General features: G+C 42.2%; 2 protein-coding genes across 3 annotated transcripts in view; both read left to right on the top strand.

Annotated features, from left to right (window-relative positions):
- LOC147336844 (protein NLRC3-like) overlaps window positions 1–18648 on the top strand; it is a 167489-nt gene that overhangs the window by 70778 nt on the left and 78063 nt on the right. The gene's annotated exons all lie outside the window — the stretch shown is intronic.
- LOC147336846 (protein NLRC3-like) lies at window positions 2798–9372 on the top strand. 2 transcript variants are annotated; one of them, XM_086285652.1, is made up of 3 exons: window positions 2798–2923; window positions 7405–7481; window positions 7598–9372. In XM_086285652.1, exons 1-3 carry the CDS (start codon window positions 2835–2837, stop codon window positions 9370–9372), a joined length of 1941 nt encoding a protein of 646 aa, XP_086141778.1. In that variant the 5' UTR covers window positions 2798–2834. The 2 variants fall into 2 exon arrangements, with proteins under 2 accessions (XP_086141778.1, XP_086141779.1); XM_086285653.1 differs by having other exon boundaries at window positions 7601–9372.

Consider the following 18648-nt stretch of genomic DNA (forward strand, 5'->3'; position numbering starts at 1 on the left):
CAGAGATGAGCTCAGATTCCTGCTGTGATTGATCAACAGTCACAGAAATGTAGACTTGTAGTTATTACTGCAGTATGGTCACAGCAGATACTGATAAACTTGTATTATGAGGATGGATGATCAAGTTTCTCACTCTCTCCTTTAAATCTCAGTTTTTTTCTTCTTCACAGTTTATCTGTTAATTTATTAATGAATAACACTGAAAGAGTTTCTGTTATATTTCCCCTTGAACATCACCTTATTAGGGCGCATTAGGAAATAGCCCCCCTCCAAAGAATGAATAAATGAATGATGATAATAATAAAATGATTAAAAAGCAGAGCTCAGAGTGGTAGAATGGTCAAACATGGATCCACGTGTGGTTCAACTGCATTTGATGACGTGACTAAAGCAAATCTTTCAAATAATCCCACCATCAACGGGATGTTGTCTCCTTTACTACGGTTACTTTACTTGGTCACCGTGTGAGTTTCTTTGAAATGAACCAAATTCTTTTATTTGTTGGTTGTTGCATATTTAACCTCTACAGTCAGGAAAGGAGGAGATGAGGCCTCAACAATGTTGGGTTGTAGCTGTGGTTCAGGTTAGAGTGAGTGTCCATGGAATAAATGTAAGTCAGTGAACTGGAAACATGACTGTGTTCAAACTTTGTTTTCCTTTTTATAATGACTCTAATCAAAGGTGGACAGAAGTATCTCCACTTTGACTTTTCTGTGTCACCATCAGAGCTTCTGCACAGTGTTTCTGGGGCAGATAACATTGCAGCATTATGGAGACATTATGGAGACAAAAAGAAAAGCGTCTGGATTTCTTTAAGTTAAACTTAAAGAAATCCAGACGCTTTTCTTGGACTGTTGGATTCAGTGTTGAGTCTCATTCACACACTCCCTCAGACTCTTCACACACACTGATTTGCTGACATAAACACACTCCTGTGTGCTTTCTTGGCTTCACACACACACTGAGGACCATCTACAGACTGTGAGCTCCGTCTTCTTCGACTTTGGAGCCGAACTCTGACAAAGTTAGGAACAAAACTTTCTCCAGCGTGTGAACTTTCCTCCTAGTCAAAGGAGCTTGCAAAGAAAAGCGTCTGGACTTCTTTAAGTTACTTGAAGACGTTTCACCTCTCATCCGAGAAGCTTCTTCAGTTCTAAGGTCAAATGGTGGAGAGTCCCAGATATAAACCTAGTGGGAGTGACCCCCCACAGAGGGACAAAAGGACCCCCTGATGATCCTCTAATCGCCTGAGCCAAGGTGTGAAATTGGGTGTGGGCCCCAATCAGCCAGAGTTTCGGGTGGGTTCATTGTGAAACCTGGCCCCACCTTATCATGCGAATTCCTGAGATCAGATGGCCCAGGATGTGAGTGGGCGTTAAGGCGACTGGGAAGGGATCTCAAAACTGGATTATAGATGGCAGAGAGTTGGTGTCGTAAACCCCCGCCTCTGTTCAAAGATGGTCGCTCACAGTGGACATAGATGGCTTCTTTCACTCCTCTTTCAAACCATCTGTCCTCTCTGTCCAAAATGTGAACATTGGCATCCTCGAAAGAGTGTCCTTTGTCCTTAAGATGCAGATGGACTGCTGAGTCTTGTCCTGTGGAGGTGGCTCTTCTATGTTGTGCCATGCGCTTGTGAAGTGGCTGTTTGGTCTCTCCAATGTAGAGGTCTGGGCATTCCTCGCTGCACTGTACAGCATACACCACATTGTTAAGTCTGTGTTTCGGCGTTTTATCTTTCGGGTGAATCTATAATCCAGTTTTGAGATCCCTTCCCAGACGCCTTAACGCCCACTCACATCCTGGGCCATCTGATCTCAGGAATTCACATGACAAGGTGGGGCCAGGTTTCACAATGAACTCACCCGAAACTCTGGCTGATTGGGGCCCACACCCAATTTCACACCTTGGCTCAGGCGATTAGAGGATCATCAGGGGGTCCTTTTGTCCCTCTGTGGGGGGAAACTCCCACTAGGTTTATATCTGGGACTCTCCACCATTTGACCTTAGAACTGAAGAAGCTTCTCGGATGAGAGGTGAAACGTCTTCAAGTAACTTAAAGAAGTCCAGACGCTTTTCTTTGCAAGCTCCTTTGACTACGATGACCTGGATGACTGAGAACCTTCACAGACAACTTTCCTCCTAGACTCAGTCTGAGCAGTCAGACCACATATTTCTAAAGCAGCACATGAAGGTGTGGCTCACACACACACAGGTGAAGGAAACAGCTGCAGTATTAAAAACTGCTTCACTGTCTACAAATATATGAACTGAATGTTTCTTTCAGGCTGTAAAACCTTATTTATCCTCCATTACAGTCCTGCATTCAGAGCATTACTTCTGTTATATTAGTACATGTATTTTATTCTGATGAACACATGAAACTCTGAGCTGGATTGAATCCATTGAATCAGAGTCCAGGACTCAGACTAAACACACTGAATGTGTCCTGAGCTCGGCCGCTGTTCCACAGTAACTGCTGTCAGAGTCACTGTTACTGAGTTAGCTTAGCTAGCAGAGCAGCTAGCAGTTAGAGTATGAGCTCTGTAAGCAGTCAGCTCGGTCCTGGACATGGTTACTGACATAAAGCTGCTCTCTGCAGCCATGTTTGACCTGCTGCTTTGTAGGACTACAGTAATGGAGGATTTGGAGGCTGAACTGGGCTCTGTGACACTTTTTGTAGTAAACTGATGAAAGCTGCGTCTCAGATGGATGTTAGTCCAACACATCAGACACGACCTCTGCAGCTCTCAGTTGATGTGCACATGAATGATTTGTGTTTCCTCTGCAGGTGAAGGTAGAAAGTGTGTGTGAGCTGATGTGAATTGAGCAGCATGGATCAGTGTGAGGACAGAGAGGAGGGAGTCCCTCCCTCTAAAAGCACTCTGTTTGGGGAACATGAGAGCCAGACCAAAGCTCAGAGGTGAGATGACCATCTCTAACTGTCCATGACTCTTCTCCATGTCACAGCTCAGCACTCACATCACTGCTCCATCATTATTCACAGGAACCAGCCTGGACCTCCACCCAGAAGTGTGTCCTCTAAGAGCAAACGGGTGAAGCATTTCTTTCGTAATTTAGGGCGAAAAAAGTCATCTGACGAAAAGTAAGTTCATGTCAGTATTAAAATGTTTGAAATTTTAATCAGCTTTTTACTATTTAACGATTTAAATAATATACTATTTACATACTTTATTTATACTTTTTATGTATTGGACACATTGGATGTGACACATGTTTCATGTTCACTTATTTTTAGCGTCAATCAGAAACCATCCAGCTCTGTGTCTTTACAGAGTGACCGGTCCAATCATCGAGGCATTAATTTTAAATCCCAGCCTGTGTCCGCTGCAGAGAAGTGAGCTGTTAGTAACAAGAACTCTCTGATTTAAATGATTTTGATGTTTCCTGGTTTCTAAAATGCATCTCTGTAGCAGAGCAGTGTCTCCAAGGACACACAGGCTCAGCTGTAACTGTCAGTTTATCTGGTTTAAGACACATTTGGACTCAATTGGCTGTTTTAAACTACGTATTTTAATCAGAGGTGTAAATTTAGACCTCACACATCTGGATCCTAAACTATGATAGAAACAGCTGCTAGCAGTGGGTAGTTTGACTTTGATACGCTGCTCTAGAAAGCAAACAAAGGTTTGTGCAGCTCCTCTTCAGAAAAGTGTTCAGAGAGCAGCTGCTGTATTAGACAAAGGCTCATCCTGTGAGCCCAGATGTGTGTAACAGCTGGATGAAGGAGAACCATCACAGTCACGTCTCCATCCCGCCTTTATTAATGAACTTCCTGTTGCTTGCAGATGACAGGAACACAAAGTGTTTGTGCCACGTGATGCTGCAGGATTTGTTAACTTGTCCATGATGGTAACATCTCCTTGTCTAACTGCAAACACATGAGCGCTCCTAACGGCAGCTATCACAGCCACACAGGCAGACTGTGTCTCACTGTTGCATTGAGGGACATTTGTTTTCCTGTAAAAAGCTGAACTCTAATCTAAGACGACTGTTACTGACAGGAAACAGCTGCATTATCTGCAGTCTGTGTGACCACAGCTGCTTCAATCACTTTATCAGAGAATTGATCATTGAATAAAACATGTTTGTGTCTGCAGAGGTCAGAGGTCACAGTCTGCAGGATCTAGCTGTCCGTCTGTGAGGAGTGACCGGTCCATACCTCACCCTCCAGAGTTCAGTGCTGAACCTGGACCAATGAGGTCAGAGACCTGTGATGACTCCTTTACATGTTTGTGTTTTCCTGGATAAATAAGACCAAAGATTCATTAAAAAGGTAAAAATATTAGACTTTGTCCTGGCAGTGAGAGGCTTTTCATACAGTGTTCAGTAACAGAATGAGAAGAAAGCCACTGCACATGAAACAAGGTGCTCGTAGTGTTTGTTTACTGTGTTTGTACCACAATGTCAGATCAGTTGTAGATTCACATGCAGACTTGTCCAGTGAAACCAATGCAAGTACTGCAGTACAGAGCAAAGACTAAGCAAGGGTGTTATTGTAAACTTTAACAAAAGACTGTTATGTGACAAAGAGTAAGTACATTATTTTTATGAGATTGTTCATCATGTCTTTTAATTTAATATTTCCAGTTTTTCCTTCCTGTCTCATGAAGCTGTTACATTTATTGTTTTTCTTTTAGGATCAATAAGAGGCCAGAATCTGCTGGACCTGAACCCAGCTGTGTTTCCTTAAAGAGCAACGAGTCGAAGGATTTTGATATAAACTTTAAAGGCTGTTCTTCTGCTGCTGAGAGGTAATGTGTGTCTAGATGTTGTTCCTGACTCTGTATTTTTGAATAAATCCTCATGTTTAATATCAGCTCAGCTCTTTTTCACACATTTCTATGTTGGTATGTGAAGCGGTGTGTGTTGGAGTGTTTCCACAAACACAGCAGTCAGAGTGGAAAGAGTGGATGTTGTAGGAGGTGTTTGTGTAGTGAAGAGGCTGAGTGTCTGTAGGACTCCAGCTGCTCCAGCAGGTGTCTCCTTTGTGCTTTGCTTCAAACACAGTGTAGGGAGGAGCTTCCACTCAGGTGTTTCAGGTGTTGCTGGATGGAGGAGGACAAATAGTTTTTCCCTTCAGTGACACTTCAGCAGCTCAATGTTCTGGGGAGATGTTTGTCTTTATGAAGGTTTATGGATTCTTGTTCTTACTTTGGTTAAACTGAGCAATACATTTTCCATCTAACATTTAAAGTAAATTTCCAGGTGAATAAAAGATCTGCAGCTGCAGCCTCTGTGATGTTTCACAGTCTTAAAGTAACAAATTCAACCAGAGTTCAAACAAAGGCTTAATATACGTGTGTGTTTGATATAATGCCAACAAGTACAAATAGGTGTTCTTACAGGTCTTAATCACAGAGGTCTGATAAGTCTGGTGACTTTCACACTCAGCAGTTTTGCTGCCTTTTATTTTATATTGGCCTTTTTAAAGCCCTTCAAAGTCTCCCACATTCATACAGAGCTTTTAACACCAAACTCCTTTACAGTCCTTCTCCTCTCACACACGATCACACGACTGATTTGTCTGCAGCAGCTGTGTTACTGCTAGTATTTTATTATGTGTGTAATCTCCTCATATTGTTCCTGTGGTTTAGTTTGACTTCCTTCTGCAAACTCAGCTGCTCTGTTGCTGATACACGTCTCCATGAATATGATTGATCAGATGCTGCCAACACCATGTGTTTCATGTGAGCGCTCAGCTGAAACCCTGGGTTGACTTATCGAGTTAATAACAAGCTTCACGTGACTGTGAATGCTAAAGTGAATCCAGATAAAGGAAAGAGACCCTGCTAATGTTGGACTCACTTCTTAGTGTAGATCCCAGGAGGAAGTTCAACATAGCCAGCCATTCTTTGTGCTAGCTCGACCAAACCTGAGACCACAGTGCAGGATAATGATTATCATCTTTCTCTGTCAAGGACATTTAAAATCCACAAATAACAAAAATAATTAGATTTGATCATTGAAAATATGTTTTCCATTAAAAAAGCATGAGCACACTGGTGGATTACAGAGATTATCGTAGCCATCGCTCTCTCGCATGGACGTGGCAGTCTTGCTGTCTGCTGCGAATCCTCCCCGTACCTCCGTGACCTCGTCTGGTATCTGCTCCCTCCTCTGTAAGAGACAGTAAAGGAAAACACGTCTCTGCCTAGTCTTGAAAATCTAATCTTATCATCCATTGTTCTTCTAGGGCCTCTTCTTCTTGTGGCCTCAGCTAACTGCTAATATTTAAATGGCTAACATTAACATGTGTGCCAGCCAGGTTCACATTTAAGAAACTATGATTAATTAACTGATGTTGAAACTGGAGCTTTACTGACCTCTGAAATTCCTCCTAAAGTGTTATTCAGTGTTGTGACAGTCAGCTGCTTCAGCTGCTGCTGGGATGGGCTGTGGCAAAGAGAACAGAGAAAATCCAAATCAGAGTTTTTCTCTGAATTAAAAGCAAGGAAACAACAATATATTCTACATGGTGAAACTGATGGTTTATGGTGTTTGGGTCTGTTTTTCTGTATTCATGCAGATAAAGTGTAAACTCAGATGAATTATACCATCAAATGTTAAAGGAAAATATCAGGATGAGTGTCTGTGAGCTGAGAAGGACGTGAAGCAAGCAGTTTATCCCAGAGCTGAAGCTGCTCTGTGTGCAGAGATGAGCTAAGATTCCTGCTGTGATTGATCAACAGTCACAGAAATGTAGACTTGTAGTTATTACTGCAGTATGGTCATAGCAGATACTGATAAACATGTATTATGAGGATGGATGATCAAGTTTCTCACTCTCTCCTTTAAATCTCAGTTTTTTTCTTCTTCACAGTTTATCTGTTAATTTATTAATGAATAACACTGAAAGAGTTTCTGTTATATTTCCCCTTGAACATCAGCTTATTAGGGCGGCATTAGGAAATAGCCCCCCCCCCCCAAAGAATGAACAAATGAATGATGATAATAATAAAATGATTAAAAAGCAGAGCTCAGAGTGGTAGAATGGTCAAACATGGATCCACGGGTGGTTCAACTGCATTTGGTGACGTGACTAAAGCAAATCTTTCAAATAATCCCACCATCAACGGGATGTTGTCTCCTTTACTACGGTTACTTTACTTGGTCACCGTGTGAGTTTCTTTGAAATGAACCAAATTCTTTTATTTGTTGGTTGTTGCATATTTAACCTCTACAGTCAGGAAAGGAGGAGATGAGGCCTCAACAATGTTGGGTTGTAGCTGTGGTTCAGGTTAGAGTGAGTGTCCATGGAATAAATGTAAGTCAGTGAACTGGAAACATGACTGTGTTCAAACTTTGTTTCCCTTTTTATAATGACTCTAATCAAAGGTGGACAGAAGTATCTCCACTTTGACTTTTCTGTGTCACCATCAGAGCTTCTGCACAGTGTGGAGAAAGATCCAGAAGCAGAGCTGGACTGCAGACAGCCAGTCAGAGCAGCTGTGTACAAAGTAAGACTGAACATCTGTCTGCTGATGGACTCATTTCTGAAAACTGGACTTCTTGTGTTGTTCAGACATTGAAGAGTTTTCTTTCTCTTTAGTCTCATTGTTTTTCTTTCTTTCAGCAGATGTTGGTCTGCAGGAGGTTTTAGATGAACATAAGATCAGTCTGAGGAGGAGATGTGAACGTGTGACTGAAGGAAGTGATGAAACAGGAAGTAGAACCCTCCTCAACAGGATCTACACTGAGCTCTACATCACAGAGGGACAGAGTGAAGAGGTTCATACCCAACATGAGGTGAGGCAGCTGGAGACAGCTTCCAAGATGGACGCCCTCCATGACGCTCCAATCAGGTGCCAGGACATCTTTAAAGCCTTACCTGACCAACCCATCAGAGTGGTTCTGACCAACGGCGTGGCTGGTGTTGGAAAAACCTTCTCAGTGCAGAAGTTCACTCTGGACTGGGCAGAGGGCTTGGAGAACCAACATGTCAGTGTGGTGGTTCTGCTTTCATTCAGGGAGCTGAACCTGATCAGAGATGAGCAGTACAGTCTTCTGGAGCTGCTCCATGTTTTCCATCCAACATTACAGAAGGTCACAGCAGAGAAGCTGGCTGTCTCTCAGCTTTTGTTCATCTTTGACGGCCTGGATGAAAGCAGACTTTCATTGGATTTCACCAACAGGAAGCTGCTGTCTGATGTCACACAGAAGTCATCAGTCAGCCAGCTGCTGACAAACCTCATCCAGGGGAATCTGCTTCCCTCGGCTCTCGTCTGGATAACATCCCGACCCGCAGCAGCCAATCAGATCCCTCCTACATGTGTTGACAGGCTAACAGAAGTACGAGGCTTCACTGATGCCCAGAAGGACGAGTACTTCAGGAGGAGATTCAGTGATGAAGAGCTGTCCAGCAGAATCATCTCCCACATGAAGACATCCAGGAGCCTCCACATCATGTGTAGTATCCCAGTCTTCTGCTGGATCACTGCTACAGTTCTGGAGCACATGTTGACTACAGAGCAGAGAGGAGAGCTGCCCAAGACCCTGACTGACATGTACTCACAGTTCCTGCTGGTTCAGACAAAGAGGAAGAAGAACAAGTACCATGAGGGACATGAGACGAGTCCACAGGAGCTGACGGAGGCTGACAGGAAAGTTCTTCTGAAGCTGGGGAGGCTGGCGTTTGAACATCTGGAGAAAGGAAACATCATGTTCTACCAAGAAGACCTGGAGCAGTGTGGTCTGGATGTGACAGAGGCCTCGGTGTACTCAGGAGTTTGTACAGAGATCTTCAAAAGAGAGTGTGTGATCTTCCAGAAACCAGTCTACTGCTTTGTTCATCTGAGCATTCAGGAGTTTCTGGCTGCAGTCTACATCTTCCACTATCACACCAACAGGAAGACAAAGGTGCTGAAGAACGTCTTGGGACAAAAATACGAGTCCTCTCTGGATGATTTCCTTGAGAGAGTCATGTATAAATCCCTCCAGAGTAAAAATGGCCACCTGGACCTGTTTGTTCGCTTCCTTCATGGCCTCTGTCTGGAGTCCAACCAGAGACTCTTAGTAGGTCTGCTGGGTCAGACAGAGATCAGTCCAGGAACCATCCAGAGAGTCATCAACAACCTGAAGAAGATGAACAGTGATGAAATCTCTCCTGACAGAAGCATCAACATCTTCCACTGTCTGATGGAGATGAACCACCTCTCATTATTTCAGGAGATCCAAGAGTTCCTGAAGTCAGAGAAGGAACTCTCTGAGATCCAGTGCTCAGCTCTGGCCTTCATGCTGCAGATGTCAGAGGAGGTTCTGGATGAGTTGGACCTGCAGAAGTACAACACATCAGAGCGGGGACGACAGAGACTGATTCCAGCTGTGAGGAACTGCAGAAAGGCTCGGTGAGTCCAGATGTGATCATTAACATCATTGATCAGTGTAGGTTAGTAGTTTAATGTTGAAAATAAAATCAGATTGTAACCACAAAGTGTTTGTGTCCGTACGCTGCAACCTTCCACACCATTCCTTTATTGTACAGACTCAGCAGCAGCTCCATGGATCCCAAATCCAAGAGTGGAGAACAGATTTGAAGTGTGTCACATCCATGCAGTCACAGCTGTTTCCACCATGTTTCCACTGATATTGATCCTGTTCAATGACACGTTTCATATCAGTGAATATGTTCTTTAGGACGTCCACTGACATGTTTAAGTGTCCTGCTGGAAATCACTCAAATCATCCATGAAATCCATGAAAAATCCTTTTAGTGTTTCTAACTTCAGCCTCTGTCCTCTCTCTCTCTCCATCCTCCTCACTGCTTCTTTCACTGATAATCACACAAACATCGTATTCAGCTACAAAATAACACAATAACATCATCTGATGATCATTATTATAAGAGCAGGATCCATATTTGATATCAGAGTAACACACTGCTTGGTTATGTGCAGTCATCATCAGTGACTGTGGGTCAAACAGAAGCTCTCTGATTGGTTGTGTTAGATTATAATATTATTTTATGCCATGTTATACCCCTAATTAAAGATTGTGAACTATTAGGTAGTTTTAGTTTGCATTATTCTCCTGGATTAGAAGAAGCTGGTAACTATTGCATTAGTTAAACTGTTTTGCATTACATTAGACTGCTGATTTATTGTGGATGAATGATATTGTTTTATGATGCATTATACTGCTGAGTTATGAGAAATACTGTTCGCAGAAAGTCATTGCCTTATTTGTCTGATTAGAAGAGAACAGAATATGCTGGAGTTTTCTGCCCCATCTCAGCAGGAGCAGATAAACGGGGAGCCAAGGTCGTAGCTTAGGCGCCGTGTGAGAGAAAAGTATGTGAATGTTTAGGCTTTTATGATAAGGTGGGGGCACCAGAGGCTATAAAAGTTTGAGCAATGCTCCACCATTTTGAGATCCGAGGCTGTCTGCATACAGTGTCCATCTCCCACGCGTGTGTTCATTAAAATCATCGTTTAACTCAACCCGGCCGGACCAGTGTTGTTATTGTGATTTTTTCTCTTGTCTCCATCCCCAATTTTGAACTCGTAACAGCTTGGGGGCTCGTCCTGTGGTATTGGGGTGGAATTTAAAGGTTTGGACGGTCTGAGGTGGTCGAGCGGACAGGCACAAGCCAGTGGTCTGACGTGAGTGGGCATAAGCCGGCTTATCTAAAGGTAAGGCACTACCTGTTGAATTATTTCCAAAGTGTGCCAAATTGGATATGACTAAATTAAAGTCTACTCACTGAAATTACTGGTAGAGGGTCTGTTTTGATTTTGATGAGGATCCGTGTGTGTTATGCAGTTAAAGTTGCTTAAGAGTATTTAATGAAGTTGAAGAAATATGAACGTAATAATGTTGGGTTTGAGTCCCTGGATATTGAGTTAAAGGCTCAGGTAGTTTGGTAGGGAATTGGCTATGTGTTGTTATAGAAATTAGGTCAGAAACTGTTCCCAGAAGTAACAGATACTGTTTAATTGGTCGTAAAAAAGTTATCTTTCTTCGGTGAGACCCGTTATGGTAAAATTTGTCGAAATTGTGTAGGTGAAAATTATTATAGGACGGCACTGGAAGATGCTAAGAAGCGCATAGCCCGGAGGTTACGCTCCCTCCTGGCCGTGGACGCGCGGCTTTGACCTGTCGGCGAACAGGGATAGTTCAGTTTGGCTTAGCTGTGGGGTACAGGGCATCTCGAGAATAAGCTAGGAGTTAGAGTCTCCTCATCGTTGAAAACGGTGTCTTGTGCTTGTTTGGACAAAGTTAAATTGAGTTAGGGATTTTAGAAGTTAGGTCAGAAACTGTTCCCAGAAGTAACAGATACTGTTTGATTGATTACAAAAAAGTGAGACTTTCTTCGGTGAGACCCGTTATTTTAAATTTGTCGAAATTTGTTAGGTGCTGAATCTGTCAGGCCTGTCAGTGATTGTAAATATAAGACGTCTTTGTAATATAAAATAATAGAGTTTTGCCTGAGCTTTGTGTGACCCTGTGTGTGACGACAGCGCACTGCAGCGCTGCGAGCTATTTTTAGACTGTGTGTGAGCATGCAAATGAGCTGTGAGGCACACAGAGGACTTTTGTTGCTGTTTAGCGTGTTTTTGAGTTTTATAATTATGATTTGCAAACAATGATACATGCTTGTAATTAAAACGCGGATTTTGCTGATTATAATATTACAAATAAGGTTTTGAATGACTACGCTGAATGTTTGATGTTTGGCTGGGTTTTGATATAGAAGAGACAAATGTGTATGATTAAGACTGGCACGTCAGCCGGCAGAGTAAGATTGTGATGAAAATGATATTAAATAAATCTCTCAGTGTGTTGATACAGGTGGCTACGGGCCTGGACCAACTGCCCCCACAAGCACAGCGGCCGAAGCAAATTATAGTAATGGAAACCAAATTCAGCAAGAATCAGCAGCTGTGGAAAAGACAGCAGCAAGCAGAGAATTAAAGGAGAAATTAAGAGGAGTTTTTAACATATAACATTGGGCCCAACAAACTTGTGGAGGTTGGGAAGGCGTCCGGAGCATCACAACAAAAGGTGAAACAAAACACACAAGCAGAGAAATGTGAGAGAGAGGCACATGCTAGAGAAATGCCTTGTTTGAGAAAAAAAAAACAAAACGTTAAATTAGCCCACCTACAAACGCACATACACGCAATGAAGAAACAGCTTACATCCATGAACACATGAAGATTTTCCAGCAAGTTTCAAGCAGTGAAACTTAACATACACCCGCCGTTAAAGAATAAAGTTTATCCACTACTAACAAATAAACTCTCTGGGTTGCAGGACAACAACTTAACTTCAAAAAAAAAAAAAAAAAAATGGTCTGACCAACCAGTGACGATACAACAAATTTAGTGGCTAAAAAAGTCGAATTGTGACATGTTTTCTGCCGATTCATTAATATAACTGATTACTGAATGAAAGAAAATTCCATTTTTGTGCTTTTAAACATGATCTTAAGAATTTTAACATGTACCTGTGTTGTCCTGTCAGCTTGGTGGGTTAACCATGTATAATATCCACTAAACTTCAGAAGAGGTTATACAGTCGTGGCCAAAAGGTTTGAGAATTGCATAAATATTGGAACCTGGAGAAGTTGCTGCTTAAGTTTTTATAATAGCATTTTGCCTGCACTCCAGAATGTTATGAGGAGTGATCAGATGAACTGCATCGTCCTTCTTTGCCATGAAAACGAACTTAATCCCCAAAAAGCCTTACCACTGCATTTCATTGCTGTCATCAAAGGACCTGCTGAGACCATTTCAGTGATCGTCTTCTTAACTCAGGTGAGAATGTTGGCGAGCACGAGGCTGGAGATCATCATGGCTGTATCTCGATTCAGGTTCTGCAGCTTTAAAGTCCTCGAGGGCCGCGTACTCAAAGACCGCTAAGGCCGAAGTGCGAGGCTCGTAGGCTCGTGAAATGGGACGTCTAGCCTCCGTCGCGCTGCCCAGGTTGCCTAGCAACCATGATACTAACAGCTGGAAATGTTTCATACAGCTTTGTTTGACAGAAATGAAGGAGAACATATTTAGTTCATTTGTTTCTACATGAGCTCTGTGTGATTTGATGAGTATCTGAGGCTGAGACCACAGGACTGTGAAACATGATTGTTGGGCTTCATTTCTGTGCTGAACAGTCGTTTAAGATTAGCTGTAAATAACAATTAGCTGATGTTGTTCATGAGACTAAAGTCATCTCACTGTGGTAATGTAAATATAATATGGCCAATATTATAGTTATCATATTAATCACTTCACTCACAGACAAGTATCTGTGACAGTGTTTATATAGATGTATCATATATAAGAGACAAATATTGTTCCTTCAGTATGTTGGTACTAAATTTGGCTCAATGCTTACATATACCGTATTTTCACGACCATAAGGCGCACTTAAAAGTCTTAGATTTTCTTCAAAAAGGAGGACGTAGTAGAGAACACCATAAGAACATTAAAGGGTGAAGTGTGGGCGTTGATCGTATATACCGGGACAATCGCACATACCTGTATAAAAGAACAGGTATGTGCATTATGCAGGACATCGTTGTTTTAACAACCCTGAAAATGGCAAAGAGACACGCTTACGAAGCACAGTTTAAACTGAAGGCCATCAGCTACGCGGAGGAATATGGAAATCGAGCAGCGGCGAGAGAATTTAAGATTAACGAATCGATGGTTCGCAAATGGAGGAAGCTGGAAAACAAGCTCCGGCAGGTCAAGAAAACGCAGCTGAGTTTCCGCGGACATAAGGCGAGGTGGTTCGAGTTGGAGGAAAGACTCGAGCGGTGGATCATCGAGCAAAGAGCGAGCGGGAGAAGCAGTTTCAACGGTCACCATTCAGCTAAAAGCAGTTTCACTAGCTGAAGAGATGAACATTGAACATTTCCAAGGAGGTCCGTCTTGGTGCTTTCGTTTTATGAAACGGTGCCATTTTTCCATCCGGACCAGGACTACGGTAGCGCAGCAACTTCCAGCGGATTATAAGGAAAAGCTGGCCATCTTCCGCTCCTACTGCAGCAAACACATCGGCGACAAACACATCCAGCCCAGCCACATCACAAACATGGACGAGGTCCCGCTCACTTTTGACATCCCGGTGAGTCACACTGTGGAGAAGAAGGGGACCAGCACGGTAGCGATACGCACAACGGGGTATGAAAAGTCTTCTTTTACTGTTGTGCTTGGCTGCCATGCTAATGGACAGAAACTGCCGCCTATGGTGATTTTTAAGCGAAAGTCTTTGCCTAAAGAGAAGTTTCCAGCAGAAATCATCATTAAGGCAAATGAAAAGGGCTGGATGGATGAGGAAATGATGAAAGACTGGCTGAGGGAGGTGTATGTAAGGAGACCAGGTGGTTTTTTTCCACGCATCACCATCGCTGTTGATCTGTGACTCTATGCGTGCCCATCTCACAGCCGATGTGAAAAAACTTGTGAAGCAAATGAACTGTGAGCTTGCTGTCATTCCGGGAGGCCTGACAAAGGAACTCCAACCGCTGGACATCGGTGTGAACCGCCCGTTCAAAGTAAGGCTGCGAGCGGCCTGGGAGCGATGGATGACCGGTGGAGACCACAGTTTCACTAAGAGTGGAAGGCAGTGCCGGGCGAGTTACGCCACAATTTGCCAATGGATTGTAGATGCTTGGGCTAACATGTCTGCTGGCACTGTTGTTCGAGCTTTCGCAAAAGCCGGCATCGTTTCCGAGGAGCCGCACGGCACAGAAAGTGACTCTGACAGTGAAGAAAGTGAACCTGGCATGTTTGATGGAGATTTAGCGCAGCTGTTCAATTCAGACACAGAGGATGAGGACTTCGATGGGTTTGATTGATGATAAAAATGTGAGTACCAAACTTTGTTTTGCTCCTGCTTTATTTTTAAATACGCACACTTGTATGCTTGTGTGTTGTTGATGATGACGATTACTGGTAATAAAAATGTGAGTACCAAACTCAGTTTTGCTCCTGCTTTATTTTTAAATATGCACACTTGTATGCTTGTGTGTTGTTGATGATGACGATTACCGGCAATAGAAATGTGAGTAAGGTACCGAATTCAGGTTTGCTCCCGCTTTATTTTTAAATACGCATACGGTACTTGTATGCACCCTATGGTCCAGTGCGCCTTATGTGTGTGTTAAATACAGTAAGGGCACACATAACTGAGACTGCGCCTTTTAGCACTGTGCGCCTTATGGTCGTGAAAATACGGTATGTGTAAAAAGCAAATGTAGGAGCTGTGATAACTGTGTCTGATAGAATGAAGAGTAGACTGATATATGAAATATTCCTTTATTGGGTGAGAAAATCAGACCATGTCATAACTGCTTTAAGTCACACAGAATAGATATCAGAGCCTTAAACAGGCTGACTTCTGCTAAATGGGTCAAACTGGGCAGAAAGTCTACAAACACATAACATCCTTATAGAATATGATGTAACACTATAGATCAACTTAGCTCAGAATATATAAAGCATATAAACAGTTACAGCAATATGATGCAACAAACACAGCAGCTACTGATCCAAAATACTCAAAGCTTCATAGAACTGAAACCAACATTTATTTTTAGCTCCATCCTGCTGCTGATACAGACTTTAGGTTTCTGAACATTAAACTTGTTGCTGCCTTTCATAGTGTGTAACTTGAAGGCCCTGAGTACTTTCTCCCACACTGAAAACACTGGGATGATCACATTATTTGAACATTACCTAATAAGACTGATTCAGCACAGACAGTTATGTTAAACTTTCCTAGCAGTCCTTCACAAACAGGGAACAGTCTGTCTATTCTCTCCATCTGTCAGCTGCTGCTGGCTCTTCCTCCTCCTCTTCCTCACACACTGCTGAGTTTGTCCTGGTGGATCATCAGGGGTGCAAAGCCTCACAGATGATGTGCAGCAGTGGCTCCCTCAGTCTGTCCTCACTCTGGACACTTGCAGTCGTCACACATGGAAATCAAATGTGTGATAAGCTGCAGGATTCAAACACAAGTGTAACTTATAAACACATGTTCATACTTTTATTCCACAATCAGAGAGAAAGAAACAGAGAGAGAGTGCAGGACAGACAGACAGGTGACAGTCTCAGGTGTACACACTGCTACACAACAGCACCAGAGAAGCAGGATTTAGTGTTTGTGTTATTACGAGTGTAAACAAGAAGAGTTCCAGATGGTGCAGTGGACACATGTGTGACTGCTGTGATTAAAGCATCTTTCTTTCAGCTTAACGAGTGAACCGTCAGCTCGTTCAAACACACGTTAAAGTGCATTTGGCTCGACACCACCGAACAGAGGCAGCAATATAACACAGCTAACATTAACAGTGCAGTGGATCCTGCTTGTGCCGTGATGTTCAGGACTGCAAACCGAGCAGCATCACTGACTTTCAGCTTGTTGTGTTTGTGGATATATGACTGACTTTAATTATCCACAAAATCATCTCATTCTCTGTCAGATTAAGGTCGACTATTGAACGGCGTATATTTTAAAGGCTTTAAAACCAAGTTAACGCTGAAAGTACAAACATCACTAATGCCACATAACTCTGCCGACAAGGCATAGCTATGGCTATGAAATGCTCTTTGTGTATCACTTCTTCATTATGAAAGATGTCATTAATGCACTAGTAATGTCTCATCTGGAGTATTGTTCAATCATTTGGTCAGCAGCTAATAAGACAGATCTTAACAGACTTCAATTAGTCCAGAATAAGGCGTCCAGATTAGTGTGAAGATGTTCATACTATACTAATATTGATAAAATGCATAATAACCTTTCTTGGCTTCCTGTATATGGAACGCCAGGACTGCCATAATGAATTAATTAAATACACCATTAAATAATTAATTAAATGTGGCAATAATTAATTAAAATTGGAATTAATTAATTAAATAAATAGTTATGACACATGTAATAAATTAATTATTGACACATTTAATTAATTATTTATGTATTTCACATTTTAATTAATTATTGACACATGTAATTAATTAATTATTGACACATTTAATTAATTATTTATGTATTTCACATTTTAATTAATTATTGACACATTTAATTAATTATTGACACATTTAATTAATTATTTAATGATATATTTATTTATTTCATTTTGGCAGTCCTGACGCCTGGCTCTCGTCATGAAATAATTTTATCTGTCAGCCTCACCCATCAAACTCAGGGGGCGGGGTTAACGCTGCCCATGCAGCTTCTCTAACATTTGATTGGTTGCCGTGCAAAGTAAGTCAAAACAGGTCGATCCTAGATAATCGATTGCTTGTGTAGACTTGGGGCAGCCAGTTATCCCAGAATGCAGATCAAATCACAAGCAGCAATGGTGGTGGTGTAGTTTTAAAATACCCCGTTTTTCTGTCACCAGCTACACTTTTAACAGTGTTTTAGCCGCGAATGTCGCGACGTATGTCTGGTCAGGTTGTCAACATAGAACATGTTTGCAAAAGTGCTCAGATGTTTTCAGAGATTTCACTAGCTCTGCTAACAGTTAGCATGCAGAGTGCACCGAGGGGGTTACGTTAACCGGTTTGTTTACATATTCCACTCTCCGTGTTCCACATGTTGCATTCGCAGATTCTCATTTTCACCGAACGATCGTCTCTTTCCGCCTGGTCTTGTGTCTCTGTGCTTCTGTAACATAAAGAACGAGCTGACATTTTTCTCACGAAACCAGCGATCAGCTCAACAGACCCTCAGTTTACCTGCATGCATCCTCCTCCTCATCTGTCAGCTGTTTAACACCTGCTGCTAATTCAAGAAACACGCCTAGTTACCTGGTGATAGTCACAGTTTAACTGGGCAGCCGGTGCTCGATATAACGCAATGTCAGCGCATTTTTCTGCACAAGATAAGTAAATATAGTGTTTTCCCCGAGCGCAGAGCTGCTGGAGCTCGTTTCCTTACAGAGCACTTTATAGGCGAACAGCTTTATCAGCGGCTGATGTCCAATCACCGGCACACAGCTTTCAAACCTCAGCTGAGTTTTAGCTCTCAGTGGTTAAACGCTGGACTTCATTCACTCAGGTTCTGTCTGTCGGGTCACGTTTACTTCGCTGTTTTATTTACAACTGAGCAAATCGGTTTGGCTGAGGTTAAAGTTACGTTTCATAACTGCATAGTTTCACAGACGTTTAATGGTTCACTGGCACATGTGTTAGACTGAACTATCATCTAAATATCATCTGTTTTTTAATAGTTATTCAACTGTATTCTAAGCACCAGCTGTCTGTTAGAATGTGATTTTTTTTCTCTCTCTGTTGGCAGAGGTATAAAAATGCGCAGGAAAATCTGACATGCATGGCGAACTTCACCGACGATATTTAGGGAGGAATAAACACACATCAAACATAAATGAACCATTTGTCTGTCTCCATAATTGAGAGAATTTTCTCTTCTTATGTCAACACTCTCTCTCTTTTTTTTTCTTTTTTTTTGCTTTTTCGGTCATGTTATGTTTACCTGTCAAAGGCTTGTTACAAACTATGAAACACATTGTGCAGACTTCTGGATGTTAGAAGAAAACTAATACTGCTCATGAATGAGACTAAAGGCAGGAAGGTGTCCTTTAAAACTAAACATGTTAATAGGACCTCCCTGTTTATATCATAGTTTATGATATAGCACGTGTATTTCAGTAAT

Source organism: Aulonocara sp. 'chitande type north' Nkhata Bay, linkage group LG3 (assembly GCF_057382095.1).
Source record: "Aulonocara sp. 'chitande type north' Nkhata Bay isolate Kocher_YH1m ecotype deep benthic linkage group LG3, A_spYH_male_GT1.1, whole genome shotgun sequence".
Classification (NCBI taxonomy): domain Eukaryota; kingdom Metazoa; phylum Chordata; class Actinopteri; order Cichliformes; family Cichlidae; genus Aulonocara; species Aulonocara sp. 'chitande type north' Nkhata Bay.

Coding starts and splice junctions, on each gene's coding strand:
- LOC147336846 (XM_086285652.1), top strand. CDS start 2,835: ATGGATCAGTGTGAGGACAGAGAGGAGGGAGTCCCTCCCTCTAAAAGC. Junction 2,924..7,404: donor AGCCAGACCAAAGCTCAGAG/GTGAGATGACCA, acceptor TGTCACCATCAG/AGCTTCTGCACAGTGTGGAG. Junction 7,482..7,597: donor TCAGAGCAGCTGTGTACAAA/GTAAGACTGAAC, acceptor TCTTTCTTTCAG/CAGATGTTGGTCTGCAGGAG.